We start from the raw sequence: 16,306 nt of genomic DNA, 5'->3' as shown, positions 1-16,306 counted from the left end.
ACTCTTAATAAATAAATGTTCTTCACAGTATTTCTCAGATAAGAAGTGAACCATATTATTAGATACAGTTTATCGCTATAAAGTTTAATTGAGATATAGACAGACAGACAGACAGATAGATAGAAAAGAAAGACTGATGATAGATAGAAAGATAGATAGACAGACAGACAGACAGACAGACAGACAGACAGACAGACAGACAGATAGATAGATAGATAGATAGATAGATAGACTGATGATAGATAGATAGATAGATAGATAGATAGATAGATAGATAGATAGATAGATAGATAGATAGATAGACTGATGATAGATAGATAGATAGATAGATAGATAGATAGATAGATAGATAGATAGATAGATAGATAGATAGATAGATAGATAGATAGACTGATGATAGATAGATAGATAGATAGATAGATAGATAGATAGATAGATAGATAGATAGATAGATAGATAGATAGATAGATAGATAGATAGATAGATAGATACTGTACTGAATAATATGTTGCAATATTATCAAGAAGTGACAATGCTATAGTGATGTTTGTCTAAACCAATGAGGGTCTCTTATAGGCAAAAATAATAAAATAACATGGCATTTGATCCTTACACAAGAACAATGCCAAAGCAAAAGACCTTAGGGAGATTTCCAAGAGTTGCATCTTCCTTTCCATGAGGGCTGGGTGTGGAAATGGGGGATGGGGAAGTTGCAGCTTCATTCACATGCATAATATTTAACTTAAAGAGAAGACGAGTTTGACGACTGCAGAAGAATTAAAAACCGTCATTCAAATAAACAGCCATTCAAATCCACTTTTAAATGTGCTGAATATACACGTTTTTTTTTCATGCTTAAGTTTCTTACATCCAGATTTCTGAACCAAACAATGCATTGAAATGAAGAGATATTTATGTTAGAACTTACTGTAAATACAGGTTTGTAAAACATGCATTTAAAAGTAGAGCCATAACAATACAATGCAAGTCATACATACAGGTCTCATTTGAGTGATTTCAATAACAAAGTCTTCTCAACTGAAAGATTGCGCAACTTAACAGTTCTGTGTCCTTTGCCTTGGGGGCGTTTAAAGAACTTCTCAGTTTTGATGAAGTATTGGTTCCATAGTTTGCTCTTATTCCCGTTCAAGCAAAATGGTTTCAAATGTTACAAATGCCTTTTGTCTTAGTAAGCATTTCCTTTGTACGTCATGTAAAGGAATAGCAGTCCTAATCCTGCATAATTATGACACAATCATAAAAATAGTGAACTAAATGAATGATGATAAATCAAATATGATTGATTATTCTGCAAACACCTTATGCACTACATAATGTCAGTGTTCATATCATGCACTAGTTTCACATTTACTTATTTGAAGAAAGATCATAACAATACTGTGCTCTTCTTCCACATATTCTTGTAGTGAATCGAAGAGATCTTCGCTTTCAAAAATATGATGTTGACTTTTAACCAATAAAGTAAATAGAACAAACTGAACTATAGCCTTTACATTAGTGTTTTTCTTGTGTGTGTGTCTTCTACCCCTTCCCCCACCCCACATGGTGTGTGTGTGAGTTCAGGGAAGCAGTGCAGAGAGGACGTGATAGGTATCTGCTCTCTCAAATAACAGACAAATTTCCTGTAGTTTCATGCTGTTGCAGAATAGTGACGGACGGTTCAATGCTTATTGGCGTTTGTCAGAAGCATAATGAATTGAAACCATGCGGAAGTTTTGTCAACATCTGTATTTTGAACAGTAATTGTTACATGCAGTCATAATAACATGTTTTATCTTTAAGCCCACCATGAGGTGGGCTACATGTTTAATTAGGGCATATCATAGATTTTAACGTTCAAATAGGTCAGTTGTCCGAGCTGATAAAAATAAGAAATCTTTTAAAAATCTATCATTTAAAACCAGTGTTTGGAAATTACTTCAAAATAGTAATCCACTACAAATTAATCATTATTTCTCTAAAATACTAATTGGATTACTTTTCTAATTACTTCATTGAAATTGTATCATATTACTAATTACTTTACTTTTAAGTTACTTTCTAAAACACTCAAAATAATGTCTATATTTCTTTCTTGTTCATTGTTAGACACAAGTCATTCATTCAGCACCTCACAGTTCTCCTTCGCAAAAACTCGTTATGGGCCAAAATTCATGTATTCTGCATTAATTATATATTAGAAATAAGAATATCCCTGTTTAAAAGTAATTATTACATTAACTGAAAGTTAGTAACTGTAATCTGATTATAATAGTTAAAAAAATTTAATGCATTATGCTACTTTTGTTGTTGCTGAAAAAGTAATCAGATTACAGTAACTAATTACTTTTAAATTGTATTACACCCAAAACTGTTTAAAACACATGTTTCAAGATCTTAGAAATGCACGTGTTTCCATGTTGTTTTGATACATAAAAAAACAACATTTATATAATTTTCCACCCAAAAAAATTATTTAATGAAATGTCAAGTGGAACCATCAAGTAAAAGTATAAATTATATATAATTCATATAAAATTACTTATCCTGTGTGTGTGTGTGTGTGTGTGTGTGTGTGTTTCGTTTTTTACTTTTTTTTTTTTACAAATATCATGCATGTTTTAGTTTGCAAATATAGAGGTTTTCTTAGGGTTACTCCATTTGACAAGAGCAAAATGCACCTTTTCAACAAACAAAAAAAGTCAAAATATGTTAGATTTTTCATCTGATAAATATCTGATAAAAGTGTTTAAAGTGGTGTCTATTATTTATTTATTTTTGTCACATGACAACAGAATATCTCCTTGCATGTTGCACCACCTGACTTTGATTCGGTGCAACTTTAAAAAACATAAAATAATTGTTTCACTTAATATTATTATTTATTTATTTGTGAAATAATGATAAAATATTATTCCAAACTACTCATGACAATATTTCTAATATATACCTAGTAACAGCTTTTAATGAGACTTTTATCTTATTTTTTTTACTGTCTCCGGGGTTACACCACTTTAGACATTTGTGACTTTAAACCTGTGAAAAACTATTTCAAAATTACTTCAAACTCCAAAATGAACAACATTTTCATCATAGAGGTGTGTTCAAGCGTCCACGTGCCTCAGAATCCGTGCATAACTCGCATACTCGAGCTATAAACAATAACAGCGAGGCACAAATCATTTGTAACAAAAATAGATAAACTCGATGTAGAACAGTTGAGTTGAGTGGGTCACGTGATCACACCGCTTCTGTATTGAGTATTGCGTGAACGCGGCAACGCGCCTGCCTGTCCCACGGGAGCGCGCCTGCCTCTCTCTCTCGCTCTCTCTCTCTCTCACTCTCTCTCGCTATTTCTCTCTCTCTCTCTGAACGCAACAGCTGCATTGTGAGTGATTTGCAAACATAGAAAGCAAGGCGTTTTGTCCGGCTAACAATTGGCTAACTCAGCTCATCATATTTCCAGAAGGAAATAACATTCTTTCAAGACATTATTACTTCTAATAGCGATTATTTTAGCACAGAATAAGAGTCCCTGACGAAGTCTGAACACAATGGTAGGCATGGAGGGTGAGTTCCTTATTTTCTATTACTCATCGCTAGTCTGTCGTTAGCCAAATTTCTATTATCTATACGATCACAGGTTGATCTAACCTAAGCAAAAGTCAACAAACTAGGCCATATGTTACAACATATCGATTTAGTTTAAATATTGAGATTCATTCGTAATGAAAGAGTGTGATAGAAGTTGGTGCCTCTATTTTTTTTTTTTTGGGTAATGCAGGAACTGCTTTAAGTTCTTTTGATGTTCCTCCTTAACTCTAATGGGTGAAAGAATAGAAAACATCTTGACAAAAGTCTAAGCCGGCCTTTCAAAAGTGTGTAAGGTTTTATTTCACAGTTATCCCAGTTATGGTGCACTTCCAATATATTTTATGTATGCAAGTTGTTCTAATAGCTACAAAGAAGAATGGACTTTTATGTATGGGCGTCCTTGGGTGGTTTTTGATATGAAAAAAAAAAATAGTTTTTCTTATTTAATGATCTATTCTAGTCTATTCTATTTTTATTTCCACGTTCTTTCCACCCAGACTACTTTGTGGGTTATTGGAGAAGTTATTTATTACTTAGATTTAATCATATATATATATAAGTTCTCTGTAGTCAAAACGGCTTATGCAAATTAAGTAGTCAGGAAGGAGTATTGTACCACATTCCAAAAAGGGGGAAAAGAAACCAGAGGCCAAACAGGTATATTGGAGAGGTATGTAGCAGAAGAACGTGCAGTCTATAGAGCAGCTTATTGAGTTGTATATGATCACGTGTCAGGAAATTACGGCCACATTAATGACACGCTTCCACACATGAGACATTATTTTATATGTATATACACCCTCTGTATTTGAACGGCTATGTTGTTCCTCTTGTTTTTGGAAAAAATATTCTTGGTCGCCAAATGACAACAAATGACCGTTGTTTTAATCACCAGGCATCGTCAAATCGCACACTTTGTGCTCTTATGGTAATCACTCAGAAAAGTTTGAATGCATTAAAGCAGGGGTGGGCAACTATTTTGGTAAAGGGGCCACATCGGGTTTTAAGTAGTGCATAGGGGGCCACATTGTGCCAATGCACATCCACATTGATTTTGTTTGTTTTTATATCTTTTAAGCCCAGAAATAGTTGTGTACTCAATTTTCTGATGTGTATATGTGACTATTTGGGCTTTTCTACAATTGCTTAAAGTATTGTATTGCTCTACAAAGGTAGATACTTTTCTATTAGGGATTAAAAAAAACTGAATACAGGCTGAGCTTATTATAAATGGTTTATTTTACCATCTCTACAGCCCTGTTAATTTGTTATTCAATTTAGCACTTTCTACATCAGGGGTCTGTTTTAATAAAAAATGATAGAACTTCAAACTTTTGTTGCAAAACATTACCCGTTTACATGCTAAAAGTGTCATGATGCGAGTTTCGTCAATGGTTTGACTTAAAACCGGCTGCACGACTATGATGAATTATTACGGCAAGAGTTAAATTAACATACAGGTGCGAGGGGACTTAAACATTTCTAAATTGCACAAATAATAAATACATATACATATTCATCTCTCGCTTGCTTTGCTCGCGTGTCAATGATGCCGAGATCAACTTTTATATTTAATTTAATCACTGAGAAGGTTTGCCTACAAACATAGTAGCACCAAACATCACAAGCAGCCTCAAGAATGGACACAGAGTGGCTGTACAATGCTTTTCCTTGAGCAGAATATTGCACTTAAGATTGCCAAGTTTGTGCAAAGAGGAAAGCGAGAGCTAGAAAGAGCGCACCCGCGTGTACGGTTGCCAGATTGCACAAATTATGTATAACATTAGGCAGAACATTTCCAATTTGCACAAGTATAATTCTCAAATTGGGGGTTTTGCGTCTCATATCTGGCAACCCTGAGGATGTGAAATGCCTGTGGAGGCGCATTAGTTCCCAATGCAAGATAACTGAAATATCCATGAACAAAAAGTAAAACAACGCTTTTAGGATAAATGACTCGTGGGCCACGTTAAACCATGAGGAGGGCCAGATCTGGTCTGCTGGCTGTAAGTTGCCCAGGTCTGCCTTAAAGTGTGTGTTTAATATATATATATATATATATATATACATATACATATACATATACATATACATATACATATATATATACGTATCTCAACGTATTAATAAAAGTTACATAGTTTTACCTACAAAATGTCTGTCAGAGATAATTAAAGTGTGTTTACTCTAAAATGACAGTAACATACTTTTTATCGACATAATTTCTGACAGAGATAATTACTAGCGGCTGCACCATCCAAGCAGATGACTGAAATGATCATGTTCATCTTAACTTAGTGTTCATATCCCGTTTTCCGTGTATTTGCATGGGCAAGTTGTACCAGTTATTGTTCTAAACAATACATGTAACAGACACCTGGTCTTTTTAATAACTTAAGACAAACTTTTAGCGATAAATTTGGATGAGTTTTAGGGCTAGCATGTCGTTCTTGTGAAAAGGTGGCATGGAAAAGCCCAAACAAAAGAGTTAGACAAACACCAGCTGTCCTCTAGCGGTTTCCTCCACATGTCAACTAACTGTGGTTTTAGTACATTATAATGACATAAGTAAAGCAGGAGCTAATACTTTTTTAATGTCATACTACTTTGGTGATGGATAGGCAACCCCTTGCTTTATATGTTATGTCTCAGGGCAATGGTATGTGTCTGTGTATAGCTACTCACTTAATATGCAATGGCCCATTTCAATGTAAACAATTTTGGCAAGGAAATGTGTTTAAATGAGGATGCCAAGGCTCGGATTAGCATATTTCAGCACAGTAAGATGATGGTGGGTTGTTTATGCGTTTAAAAATACATCATGGATGGTTTTCTTTTTTCACTTTCCTTTTTTAACAGTGGTTATTTGGTAGATAGCTGAAGTTTTGAAGCTTCCTTTTCAGTCTCTGTTTCTCTTTTTCACCACCCAACATTAGCAGTGCCTATATCTTTTTTGGAAAGTGATTTGTACTAGTAGTGTGTTTGTTTGGATTAGCATGAGAGCATAAATTATAATGTTGAGAGTAGTAGATTTTCCATTATTAAAAAGTGACTGATACAGGGCCTGCCCTCCATTCATTTTCTATATTGTATTTAAAGTTTATGCTTTGTTTATACTCTTCAGGACGGTTCAACAATGATTTGCAAGTTGACTAAAACTTTCTGTTTAGGCTAGCTTAAGTGCTGTATAATGATACTGGGTTTAAGAGAACGATAAATGTGGTTTCTCTTATCTATTGATGTTTTTCAGCATGGGAGGTAAGCTAAATAGATGTAAAACAATGCTGTGGCTCCACCTTGGGCCTCGTGAGTGAGGTTTCACAGATATTGTGAAGGACACCATTATAGATATACAACTCTTGACTTCCTGTTGCACCAGAGCAATGCATCTGAAGAACAGCATTTCATCAGTTTTTTTCCCTGAAAACATTTGAGAAAGATCTGGAATTTACCTAAAATGGGTTTTCCCTTCTTATGAATAAATACAGAATCCAGTTGAGGCCAGTTATAACTGATTCTCGAAATGAAATTGTAATGAAATGCATTGTAAATTAGAATTCAGTAGGATATCTTTGACATTACTCTTCTTTGTTTTTTTGACAATATTACATTAGGCAAATCTCTAGTTGTTGGTACACTCCCAATTCAGATACTTTGAATTCATCTCACAACCTTTGGATGGCAGCCTGGATCTTTAATTACTTGTTTATCTCTGGATTTTGCTCTGTCTGCTTTTTGTTGCCTTTAAAAAAAAAGGAAAAGCAACAATAATGTCTTAATAGAATTATGAAGTTATAGCCACATTAAATCGTATAAACTCAATTGACCGTAAAAAAAAAAAATTATATATATATTTAATGCAATAATGTTATCCATTATTTTACCTTGATCCTATCGTCAAGGTTGTTTTTTTTTTCTTTTGGTCTTAATTATCCGAGATACTTGCACTATTTTATCCACTTTAAGTCACTTTTTTAAATAACATTTTTGCTCTATGACAATGCAATATACTTAACAACATTTTCATGTTATTCAGTTTGGTGTGCTTGGACAATTCAGATAAAAATCCAATTTAAAGCCTTTTGTTGTTGATTATTCATTATTTTTTAAGCTATCCATGTGACACTTTTCTACTCAAGTAACCGTACAAAGGAAATGAGTGTGGTGTTCCACTTAATTTAATCATTTGTTTTTGGATGTGCTGATTTGATCCATTTGCATTCCAAAGATGTGGCCACACCTGACTTTGTCTATCTTTCCTTTTCAGGTTTTGCCTGTCAGGACAATTTCTCTGTGTGAATCACCTGAAATAAACTGATTGAGTTTGCTCCCAAGCATCTGGCAGTGACTGGTAAGCCCCAACTGCTTCTATGGTAAATAATGGATCATAGGGGCTTACTTAAACTGTATGCAAATACACTTATTTGAAGCCTAAGAAAACCATTTAGAGAGTTCCATGGAAGGGTTTAGAGTATTTGGGATTTTTTAATCTCTCAAACGTGTCCTCCATGACCGACTCCTCTATAACTCCTAACAACATATTGTTTCATTAAAGTAACCAACACCTGATGCAAAATAAGAAAGACATATATAAATAAATTTCAAGAGCAGCTGAAATGCCTACCCACCTATTGATCCCATATGTTGAAAGTCCTGATGGACTAGGCCATGACCACCTTAGCCACAGTAGTGCAAGTATGCCTGGTGCTGGATCTAGCATGACGCCTCACGCCAGCTCAGTGGAAAAAACAGACTTGCAGACAGAAATAAGCCTACCTCTAGACTGCATGTTTTGTGAGGAGACTTTCATACATCATGAAGACCTGGGACCTCACCTTCTCTCAGAGCATCCCACAACATTCCATGCTCCCGCAGTGCTGCGTGTTGAAGCGGAGTTCTTGACTCCTACTGAGAGGGCTCGTTCTAAGTCCAGCCAAGTTGTGGAAAAGAATGAGGAGCTCTGTTGCGTTGTTTGTGGTCAAGCCATTGCAGATGCAACGGAGTTGGAAACCCATATGCGAAAGCACAAGGACTCTTTCACCTATAGCTGCAGCCTGTGTGGACGGCGTTTCAAAGAACCTTGGTTCCTCAAGAACCACATGAGAACCCATGGTGGAAAGGCAGGGTCTAAAAACAAAAATCAGGACCTGGAGACCCCAGCCACCATTAATGACATAGTCCAAGACCAGCCCCCATCACCTGTGATCTCACCTTACAAAATGTGCATGGTTTGTGGCTTCTTCTTCCCTAACAAAGAAGTTCTGGCAAAGCACAGCAAAGTTCACAATCGTGAATCAGAAGTGGATGAGAACACCTTGGTCAGCAGCCAACTTGCTGGGGAGGATCCCGAGTCTAAGGAGGCTTTTTTGCAAACCCTGCAGTTGCATGCATCTGGAGGCAAAGCTAAACAGAACCACTCATCTGGACGCTGGATATCTCAACTTGACCCTTTCAACACATACCAGGCATGGCAGTTGGCCACCAGGGGCAAGTTAGCAGCAGGTCCAAACTTGGCCAAGGAGCTCAACGCAGACTCCAACTCTGACAACGAGGACTCTGGTTCTGACAAAGAGGAACTGGGTGCCATCTGGGATTCAAATGGTGGCGATAAGCCCAGACGAGGTCTGAGAGTTGAAATTAAGCCAACAGCTGAAAGCCCTTCCCCATCTCCAGAGCAAAAGGGGCTGATTCGTAAAGACAAGCCAACAAGCTGTGAAGAGTGTGGCAAGATCTTCAGGACGTACCATCAGCTGGTCCTCCACTCTAGAATCCACAAGAAGGAGAGGGGGGGAGCAGAGAGCCCCACCACACCTGTAGAGGGGAGGGCCCAAAGTGTGGGCTCATGTAGCAATTCTTCTCTTGACCGAGCCGAGGAGTATTCCGAGGATGGCTCTGAAGAGGGAATGCCAGTTGACTCCTTTAATCCAGGTATTATCCGTGCATTTGTATTTTTATTTGTTTCTAATAGTGCTGTCAGTCGATTAACATATTTAATCACATTATTTTTCATAGTTAATCGTGATTAATCGCAGATTTCGAAAGTGCTGAAATTTGACGTCCTGTCAAAGTGAATTTAGTTGCTTCTAAGAAACAAAACTAATATTTAACAATAAAGTTTTATTAACATTTTCCAAATAAAGCATTCCACAATACTGTATAAAGACAAATTCACTAAAATAGCACCAATACAAGTAACATTAAATGAAGGTTGAATAATTGAAAGATCGAATCCAAGTAGTTTGCATATTCATTGCAATGGGCATTAAATCCCAACTGTGAAGCCCCATTTACATGATTCATGCCACTTTGAACTCCACATGAAAAGCACTTGCAGAGAACGTCATAACAATTATCTAATATTAAATGGTTGTTTTAATATTATTATTGGTATTATTATCTGTAAAATCAAAGTCACCAATGTGTTTTATCAACATGTTGTGATTTCAGCCATAGCAGCCTTTTGCCACAGGAAATCAGATGTCTTCATTGATTTCATTATTACTGTGAAGCTTTGTTGTGCAGCATTTTATTTTACCATAACAATTGCAATTTTATTTTTGGTAAAATAAAATGCTGCACAACATAGCTTGATTAAAGCTGTATGTATCAATTTAATTAAACACCATATGATCATAACATTTAAAATATTTAACATTGAATCCAGGCAAATTAAAACAGAAAATGCATAATTTGTCTTTATGCAAATCTTTTAATCAAATCGTTTTCTGTGTAATTTCATAAAAAATCTGAGGCTTTTTATTTGTTGAATATAGCATTGATTTAGTTTTTTTAAGGAGTTATATTTTGGCCTGTTCTCACCCAAAATCGATTAGATTGCTTCAGAAGACAGATTAAACCACTGAAGTCATATGAATTACTTTGATGCTGCCTTTATGTGCTTTCTGGAGCTTCAAAGTTCTTATCACAATTTCCTTGCATAGTATAGACCTAAAGAGCTGAGATGGGTGAACTATTCATTTTAAGAGAGCTTATGGTAGTCATTATTGGAGAAGTTGCTTATAGATAATCAAATTATGTACATTTGGAATTAGAATTGGACTATATGATTGTGATTTACAAATATAAATCTAATTTAACACTGGGACAGAAATGGCTTTTTTTCTGTGATAGTGTTCAAGTTCAATGCACACATGCGCAGACATTTCTGCTTGTGCAGATAGTAGATCTTGGAGCTCTCTCTGCTGGTCTGTTAAAAAATTGCTCTTGCACAGTTCTAGACTCTTAAAGAGTTCCAGTTGGGCCTTATTCATGAGATATGAACAAAACAGATCATTTTGTAAATCATTTGTAAAAACCTTTATTTAAATGGTTGCATTCAATTTAATTCAGAAATGTATGTAAAAATGGTTTTAATAATTATTTTAAAGAAATTGTTATATTAGTATTTTATTAAAGAGGTTCTCTGGGCCTTATTTCTTCCTACAGATAAAAGTGAGGATGGCTCAGGTAAAATGAAGCTCAAAATTCTTGCGCCAAGAAAATGCAGTTACTGTGGGAAGACTTTCCGCTCTAACTATTACCTCAATATTCATCTCAGGACACATACTGGTTTGTAAAATATTTCTAACTTCTTTTTTTGTGTGTGTGTATATTTTGTTTACATGTTTGTTTGATTGTTAAATCTCTCTTTGCTTGTCGGTAGTTTTTCTTACAATATAAGTATTTACATCTCTTTTTTTTTTTCACAGGTGAAAAACCTTATAAATGTGAATACTGTGACTATGCTGCGGCACAGAAAACGTCTTTGAGATACCATCTAGACAGACGTCATAAGGACAAGCCTTTCACAGAGATCCCAAACATTCCTTCTAGAAACCATATCAAGACCATTGATTCCCCCAAGAATGTAGATGACAAAAAGGCATTTAAACCTACCAAGCAATGGCTTGCTCCTAAACCTCTCCCTGCTAATGTTAAACACGAACCTAGCAAGAGCCAGCCAATCACTAACAGCACCAGTCCTTCCATTCAAGTCAAGCACGAGCATATACATTCTCCTGTGGTGGCTCCATATACCCCTACCAGTGAGGTCAGCAAAAAGTGCCCCTTACCAGTAAACCTAAAGATGGAGGAGAAGGAGGCTTCCGAGGCACCATTGAATTTGTCCTGTAAAGTGTATCTCTCTGTGTCAGCTACCTCATTGCAGAGGAACCTTTTACTGACCAACACATGTACCTCTTGCTCTTATAAAACCCTCTACCCTGAAGTTCTTCTGATGCATAAGAAGCTCATCCACAAGGAGAAATTGGACGTTAAGAAGAATGGATACAGGGGATCTCAAAAGCAGAAACGATATACTGGTTGCCCCCCAGCTCTGGAGGGCAAAGACGTCACTCCTTTGCCCCAAATTAACAAGAAGCATCCCCGACGGACAAAATCCCCACTACGCCAGCAAGAAAAACCTGGGGAGAAGGCTTCCAAACATCCTCAAATGTCTAAAATTTCTCCTGCCAAAGAACGCTTGAGAGATCAGCACCAGGAGAGTCATAGAGGCAAGGAATCGAATGTACCTACCAGCTCGATGTCCAGAATCCCAGAACGTGCTGCAGAATCAAGCAGGAAATTAAATGCACCACTGGTAATCGATCGAGATATGTCCAAGCAGCGACCTCGCGTGGATCATCAGAGGGCAAGTATGGGCAAAAACGGAATGGTTTGGCCCACAGATCCAGGCAGACTTTGCCTGTCAGACCGATTCAGGAACCTGACGCAAATGGATTTCGGCGAACCCTCTAGTAAAAGACAGAAGTCATTTGAGCCTCTACATGCTGCATCTGGGTGGCATGGAGAGGACATCAACAGGCCAGTGCCTTATGGAAGAAATATGAAAATATCACTCCAGACGAATTCCCCTGTAGCTCCTGTTAAGATGACTCCAGCGACGTCTAGTAGCAGCTTGCAAGCGGACTGGAACGTCATCAACTTAATGGGCACCTACACGCCCAACAACTTGACCTCACTCTATCATCCCACCACTGCAAGTTCCAGTCATGGTGTCATGGCATCACCTGTGACAGGTAAATGTTTAAAGAGTGTTTCTCAGATAATACTCATCAGGTAATGGATACATCAGGTTACACCTGATGAATGATATGCAAATCTCACTGTAGACAATAATTTTCTTAGAATGTTAGAGCAACAAACTTTTCAAAAACTGCCTTTCCGTGCTTGAATATAAGGTAAACCCCTACTTATTTACTTATTTGTTTATTTACTTTTTAAAATGTCCAATCGAACATTGCTGCATATAATTTAGGGCTGTCCAGCTGTTTAAGAGGTTTGACTTCCTCTAGTGCTTTAAACTAGACATTTTTCAGAATTCAAATGGGTCTTAAGTTTAGAAGCCCACACCACGATATCATGGTAGGCCTTGTGATCTTCAAGGGAAGCCACCGCTAAGTGATCAGCTCTGCACTATCCCATCTCTGCCCCGCTGATAGTGAGGGAACCCCAGTTGAAGCACGGGCTCCAGAACTAGAATAGTACAGAGAGCATCACTTGCACCAGGCTTCAACTTCACCTTAAAGCAAATCGAGTGTTTGATTGCAGTTTTGACGGCCTGATTTATGGTGGGTGCACAGTGTTCACCCACCATAAATCAAACACGATTTATAATAGTCCTTTACGATTGTTGCTTGTCAGACTGTATGATATGAATGCATTGATATCGCCACAGCACACTGTGTGTCGTTATTTCAGAATGCACGATATACATCATAGCCGACTGTGCTCCCAATCGTCCAGATCCGTGAACGTGACTCACGTTACGGGAGTGTTGCGAAATAGAAGCGAAACAGCTAAATTTGCTCTCCACGGAGGAGCGTTTTATTTCCCTCTCAGAAAGTCAGGACAACAGCATTTACGTTGCGCTAATACCACTCCATCACGAGCATTGGCTAACATTTACAAGAAAGATGGATTTTGTCAAATAGGCCTATAATATTACCGCCTGATCACAAATACAGAAAATTACAGATGTTGAGAATGAACGTGAGTGCGGGAGGTAGCCTACAGTAATGATGAGCTACCACAAGCAAATATTCATTGTGGAAATAAAAACTGGGCACAAATGTTGCTATGGTGGTGCAAATGTGGAGCAGGTTTCTTTTGGGTACGAGATAGGAGTGGAATCATCTGGTCATCGTAATAGAAGTCACACTATGTGGTTGTGATGCTAAATTTCAGACGCTGCCCATATTTTGTTGGAATCTGAAGATCATCGCAAAGGCTATTAATCGGCCGTCTGTAAACATGTCACACTGAACATTGTAAGATTGCCGATTTTGCCCTATGATGAGAGAAATTCCAGAAATTTGACTCAGACGGCAGAATCGTGGCCAAAATCGCACCGTGTGCACCTGCCTTTACTTTACAATCAAATGAGATGCATTGGGAATTTGATATTTTTACCCACCCCTACGTCTTGGTCCCTGTCGTTGGCGCATGTGCCTGCCATTTACTATGTAAAAAGAGTATTGCAAAGCAGTCGTAGCAGGTGTCCGTTTAGGCTCTCAGTCAAAAGAGTATACTTCAAAGAGCTGAGCACTTGACTGCAGAGACTGAACAGCACATGAAAAAATAAAGTAGGTCCTAGCCTAGTTAGTCAGGACATGAGCTGTTATCATAACTGAACACTACCCTATATGCTCCTCTCTTTAGGGAGTAGGCCTATGATCTTCCCTCATTACTCCACTAGCATGAGAATCCAAACCAGCCCTCTGCGTAACGAACGCTGTGGACCTTCAGATAAGAGCTCTTAGAAATTTCCAAGGTAAAGAAACTCTTTGGTAGACCTTGCTCTCAATTCAAAAATAATGTATTTGGATCGACCTCACTGATCATGGTATATCGCCTCTCCTTCACAGCTTTGAAATACACAGAGAAAAACGATGATGCAATCACCAACGTTGTGGATCTCAGCTGGGAGGATAGTTTAAATGACTTGATGTTGCTCTGGGTGTGCCTCAGACACTACCGCTACAGCATATTGGAAGGATGTACTGTGTGATATGGGCCTTGGACTGAACTTTGACTATGGCCTTGAACAGTGTTGTTTTGATTCAAATTGCATTCCATTATGGCAATAATTCTATCTGCAGTGCACTTAACACAAAGCCGAATGTCGGACGCTCTCCTGTTTACTGTGCACGGTTGACGGTTGGTTTTGGGTTGGTGGTTTTTGAATGCCTAAATACTAATGAAACCACAAAATCAAGCAAGTGCCTCCATTTACATTTATTTAAAGCCTGAGTGCTTTATACGAGTGTACGGCACAGACCAAATAAACGGGGGAGTGATGTTTTTCATTGTTTGTATTGTTAATGTTTAACATCTCTTCTTACAATGTAAAGGTCAACTGTACGTTATGCAGAAAATGAAATTTACAAAGTTCGCAACCTACTTGTTTGTACAAATTTAGCTGCTGTGTTCAAGCAATGGTGACGTACTGTGCTATCGGTACATTTAAAAATAAAAGAAATGCAGGGACTGCGTGGAACCTTTTTCACTGTGACAAAACATGCATTTTGTCAATCCTGAATAACTGTGATCCCGCCACTGCCAAGCAGTTCTGTTGAATGTGTGGTGAGCGTTTTTGTTTATTTGTTGTCAGATGTTACTTTTTCATACACCCGAATGTTTTTGTTCTTGTGTGGTTTTTTACTTAATAATCAATGATGTGTATTTATTTTCAGGTAAGCGTGTTGTCATGAAATTTGTGTGGATATGTTTTTGATTTTTTTTCTCGAAACCCATGCAATGGTGGCTAAAGCATGTCAAGGTTTCAGTTACGGTCGGTGTTCATGATAATAACGTATGTTTATCCACCAGAGAGTTAAATTATTTTGTCATATTTAAGGGGCTTTCATGAGCTGAAATGCATCATATTCATTTGATAATGAACTTGAATTTTCTATTTTTTTTTTTTTTTTTGCGTTTCTTTTGCTTCAATTTATTACTGGAAAACTGAGGAATTGCCTCTTTTTGGTTCTGTTAGCAAGATTAGTTAAGTGAACTGGTTGATGTCACTGTGTTTACTGATAATAGTACTGGTAAGTCAAAAACCGATGCTGCTTTATGCTGTATCTTATCAACAAATTATCAAATGCAAGTGTGGTTTTTTTTGGGGGTCTTTGCCCCCCTCAGTATTTTGACTTGTGAAACTTTTTAAACACTGAATTGGGTTAGTGTACTGTAGGTAGTTTGGTTTACAAGTAGTTACCGCCATGTGTAAATATGCGTTTGTAGTTATACTAATATTTTTTTCTAGAGTGTATTTGTTCCCTGTTTTAATTGTTTTTTTCTTTCACTAATTCTCTGCATTCTTTTTCAGAGTAGTGTTATGTCTTTCACGGGTGTACAAAAATAATGAAGCCCCCCTTTTGTACATGTTTGATCAAACATGCTGTTATTTTGGTCTTCAGCAGAATGTGTAATTTGGATTTACAAATTTGTAACTACCTTGTTAATGAGCCAGTTGTATTCCAGGGCTGTAGCCCTTTCTAGTGGCTGAATAAAGCAGTTGTGTAAATTGGACGAAGTTGTCAGTTTGTTTGAGTTCATTTGATCTTGTGGATTGGACATGACGGTATAAAGTAGTGTTATCACAGGACCAACATTTTAGTAGTTGGTACCGATACCAGTGTTTCTCTGCACCAATTTTGATACCACAGAAAAAATTTGCTAAATTGAT

General features: G+C 37.2%; 1 protein-coding gene across 2 annotated transcripts; it reads left to right on the top strand.

Annotated features, from left to right (window-relative positions):
- The first annotated feature begins 3,366 nt into the window (after positions 1-3,366).
- Positions 3,367-15,987, top strand: znf217 (zinc finger protein 217). 2 transcript variants are annotated; one of them, XM_052090781.1, is made up of 6 exons: positions 3,367-3,557; positions 7,862-9,522; positions 11,041-11,163; positions 11,304-12,632; positions 14,275-14,386; positions 14,481-15,987. In XM_052090781.1, the coding sequence occupies exons 2-5, from the start codon at positions 8,211-8,213 to the stop codon at positions 14,373-14,375; spliced, it is 2,865 nt and encodes a 954-aa protein (XP_051946741.1). In that variant the 5' UTR covers positions 3,367-3,557; positions 7,862-8,210; the 3' UTR covers positions 14,376-14,386; positions 14,481-15,987. The 2 variants fall into 2 exon arrangements, with proteins under 2 accessions (XP_051946741.1, XP_051946740.1); XM_052090780.1 differs by having other exon boundaries at positions 3,367-3,570.
- The last annotated feature ends 319 nt before the right edge of the window (positions 15,988-16,306 follow it).

This window comes from Xyrauchen texanus, chromosome 25 (assembly GCF_025860055.1).
Source record: "Xyrauchen texanus isolate HMW12.3.18 chromosome 25, RBS_HiC_50CHRs, whole genome shotgun sequence".
Lineage (NCBI taxonomy): Eukaryota > Metazoa > Chordata > Actinopteri > Cypriniformes > Catostomidae > Xyrauchen > Xyrauchen texanus.
Note: the sequence above shows the minus strand (reverse complement) of the source record. Positions and strands in the feature narration are given on the sequence as shown.

Excerpts from the sequence above, each read along its gene's own strand:
- znf217 (XM_052090781.1), top strand. The coding sequence starts at position 8,211 with ATGCCTACCCACCTATTGATCCCATATGTTGAAAGTCCTGATGGACTA. Across the intron at positions 11,164-11,303 it reads TCATCTCAGGACACATACTG|GTGAAAAACCTTATAAATGT; the intron begins GTTTGTAAAATA and ends TTTTTTTCACAG. Across the intron at positions 12,633-14,274 it reads CATGGCATCACCTGTGACAG|GGAGTAGGCCTATGATCTTC; the intron begins GTAAATGTTTAA and ends TCCTCTCTTTAG.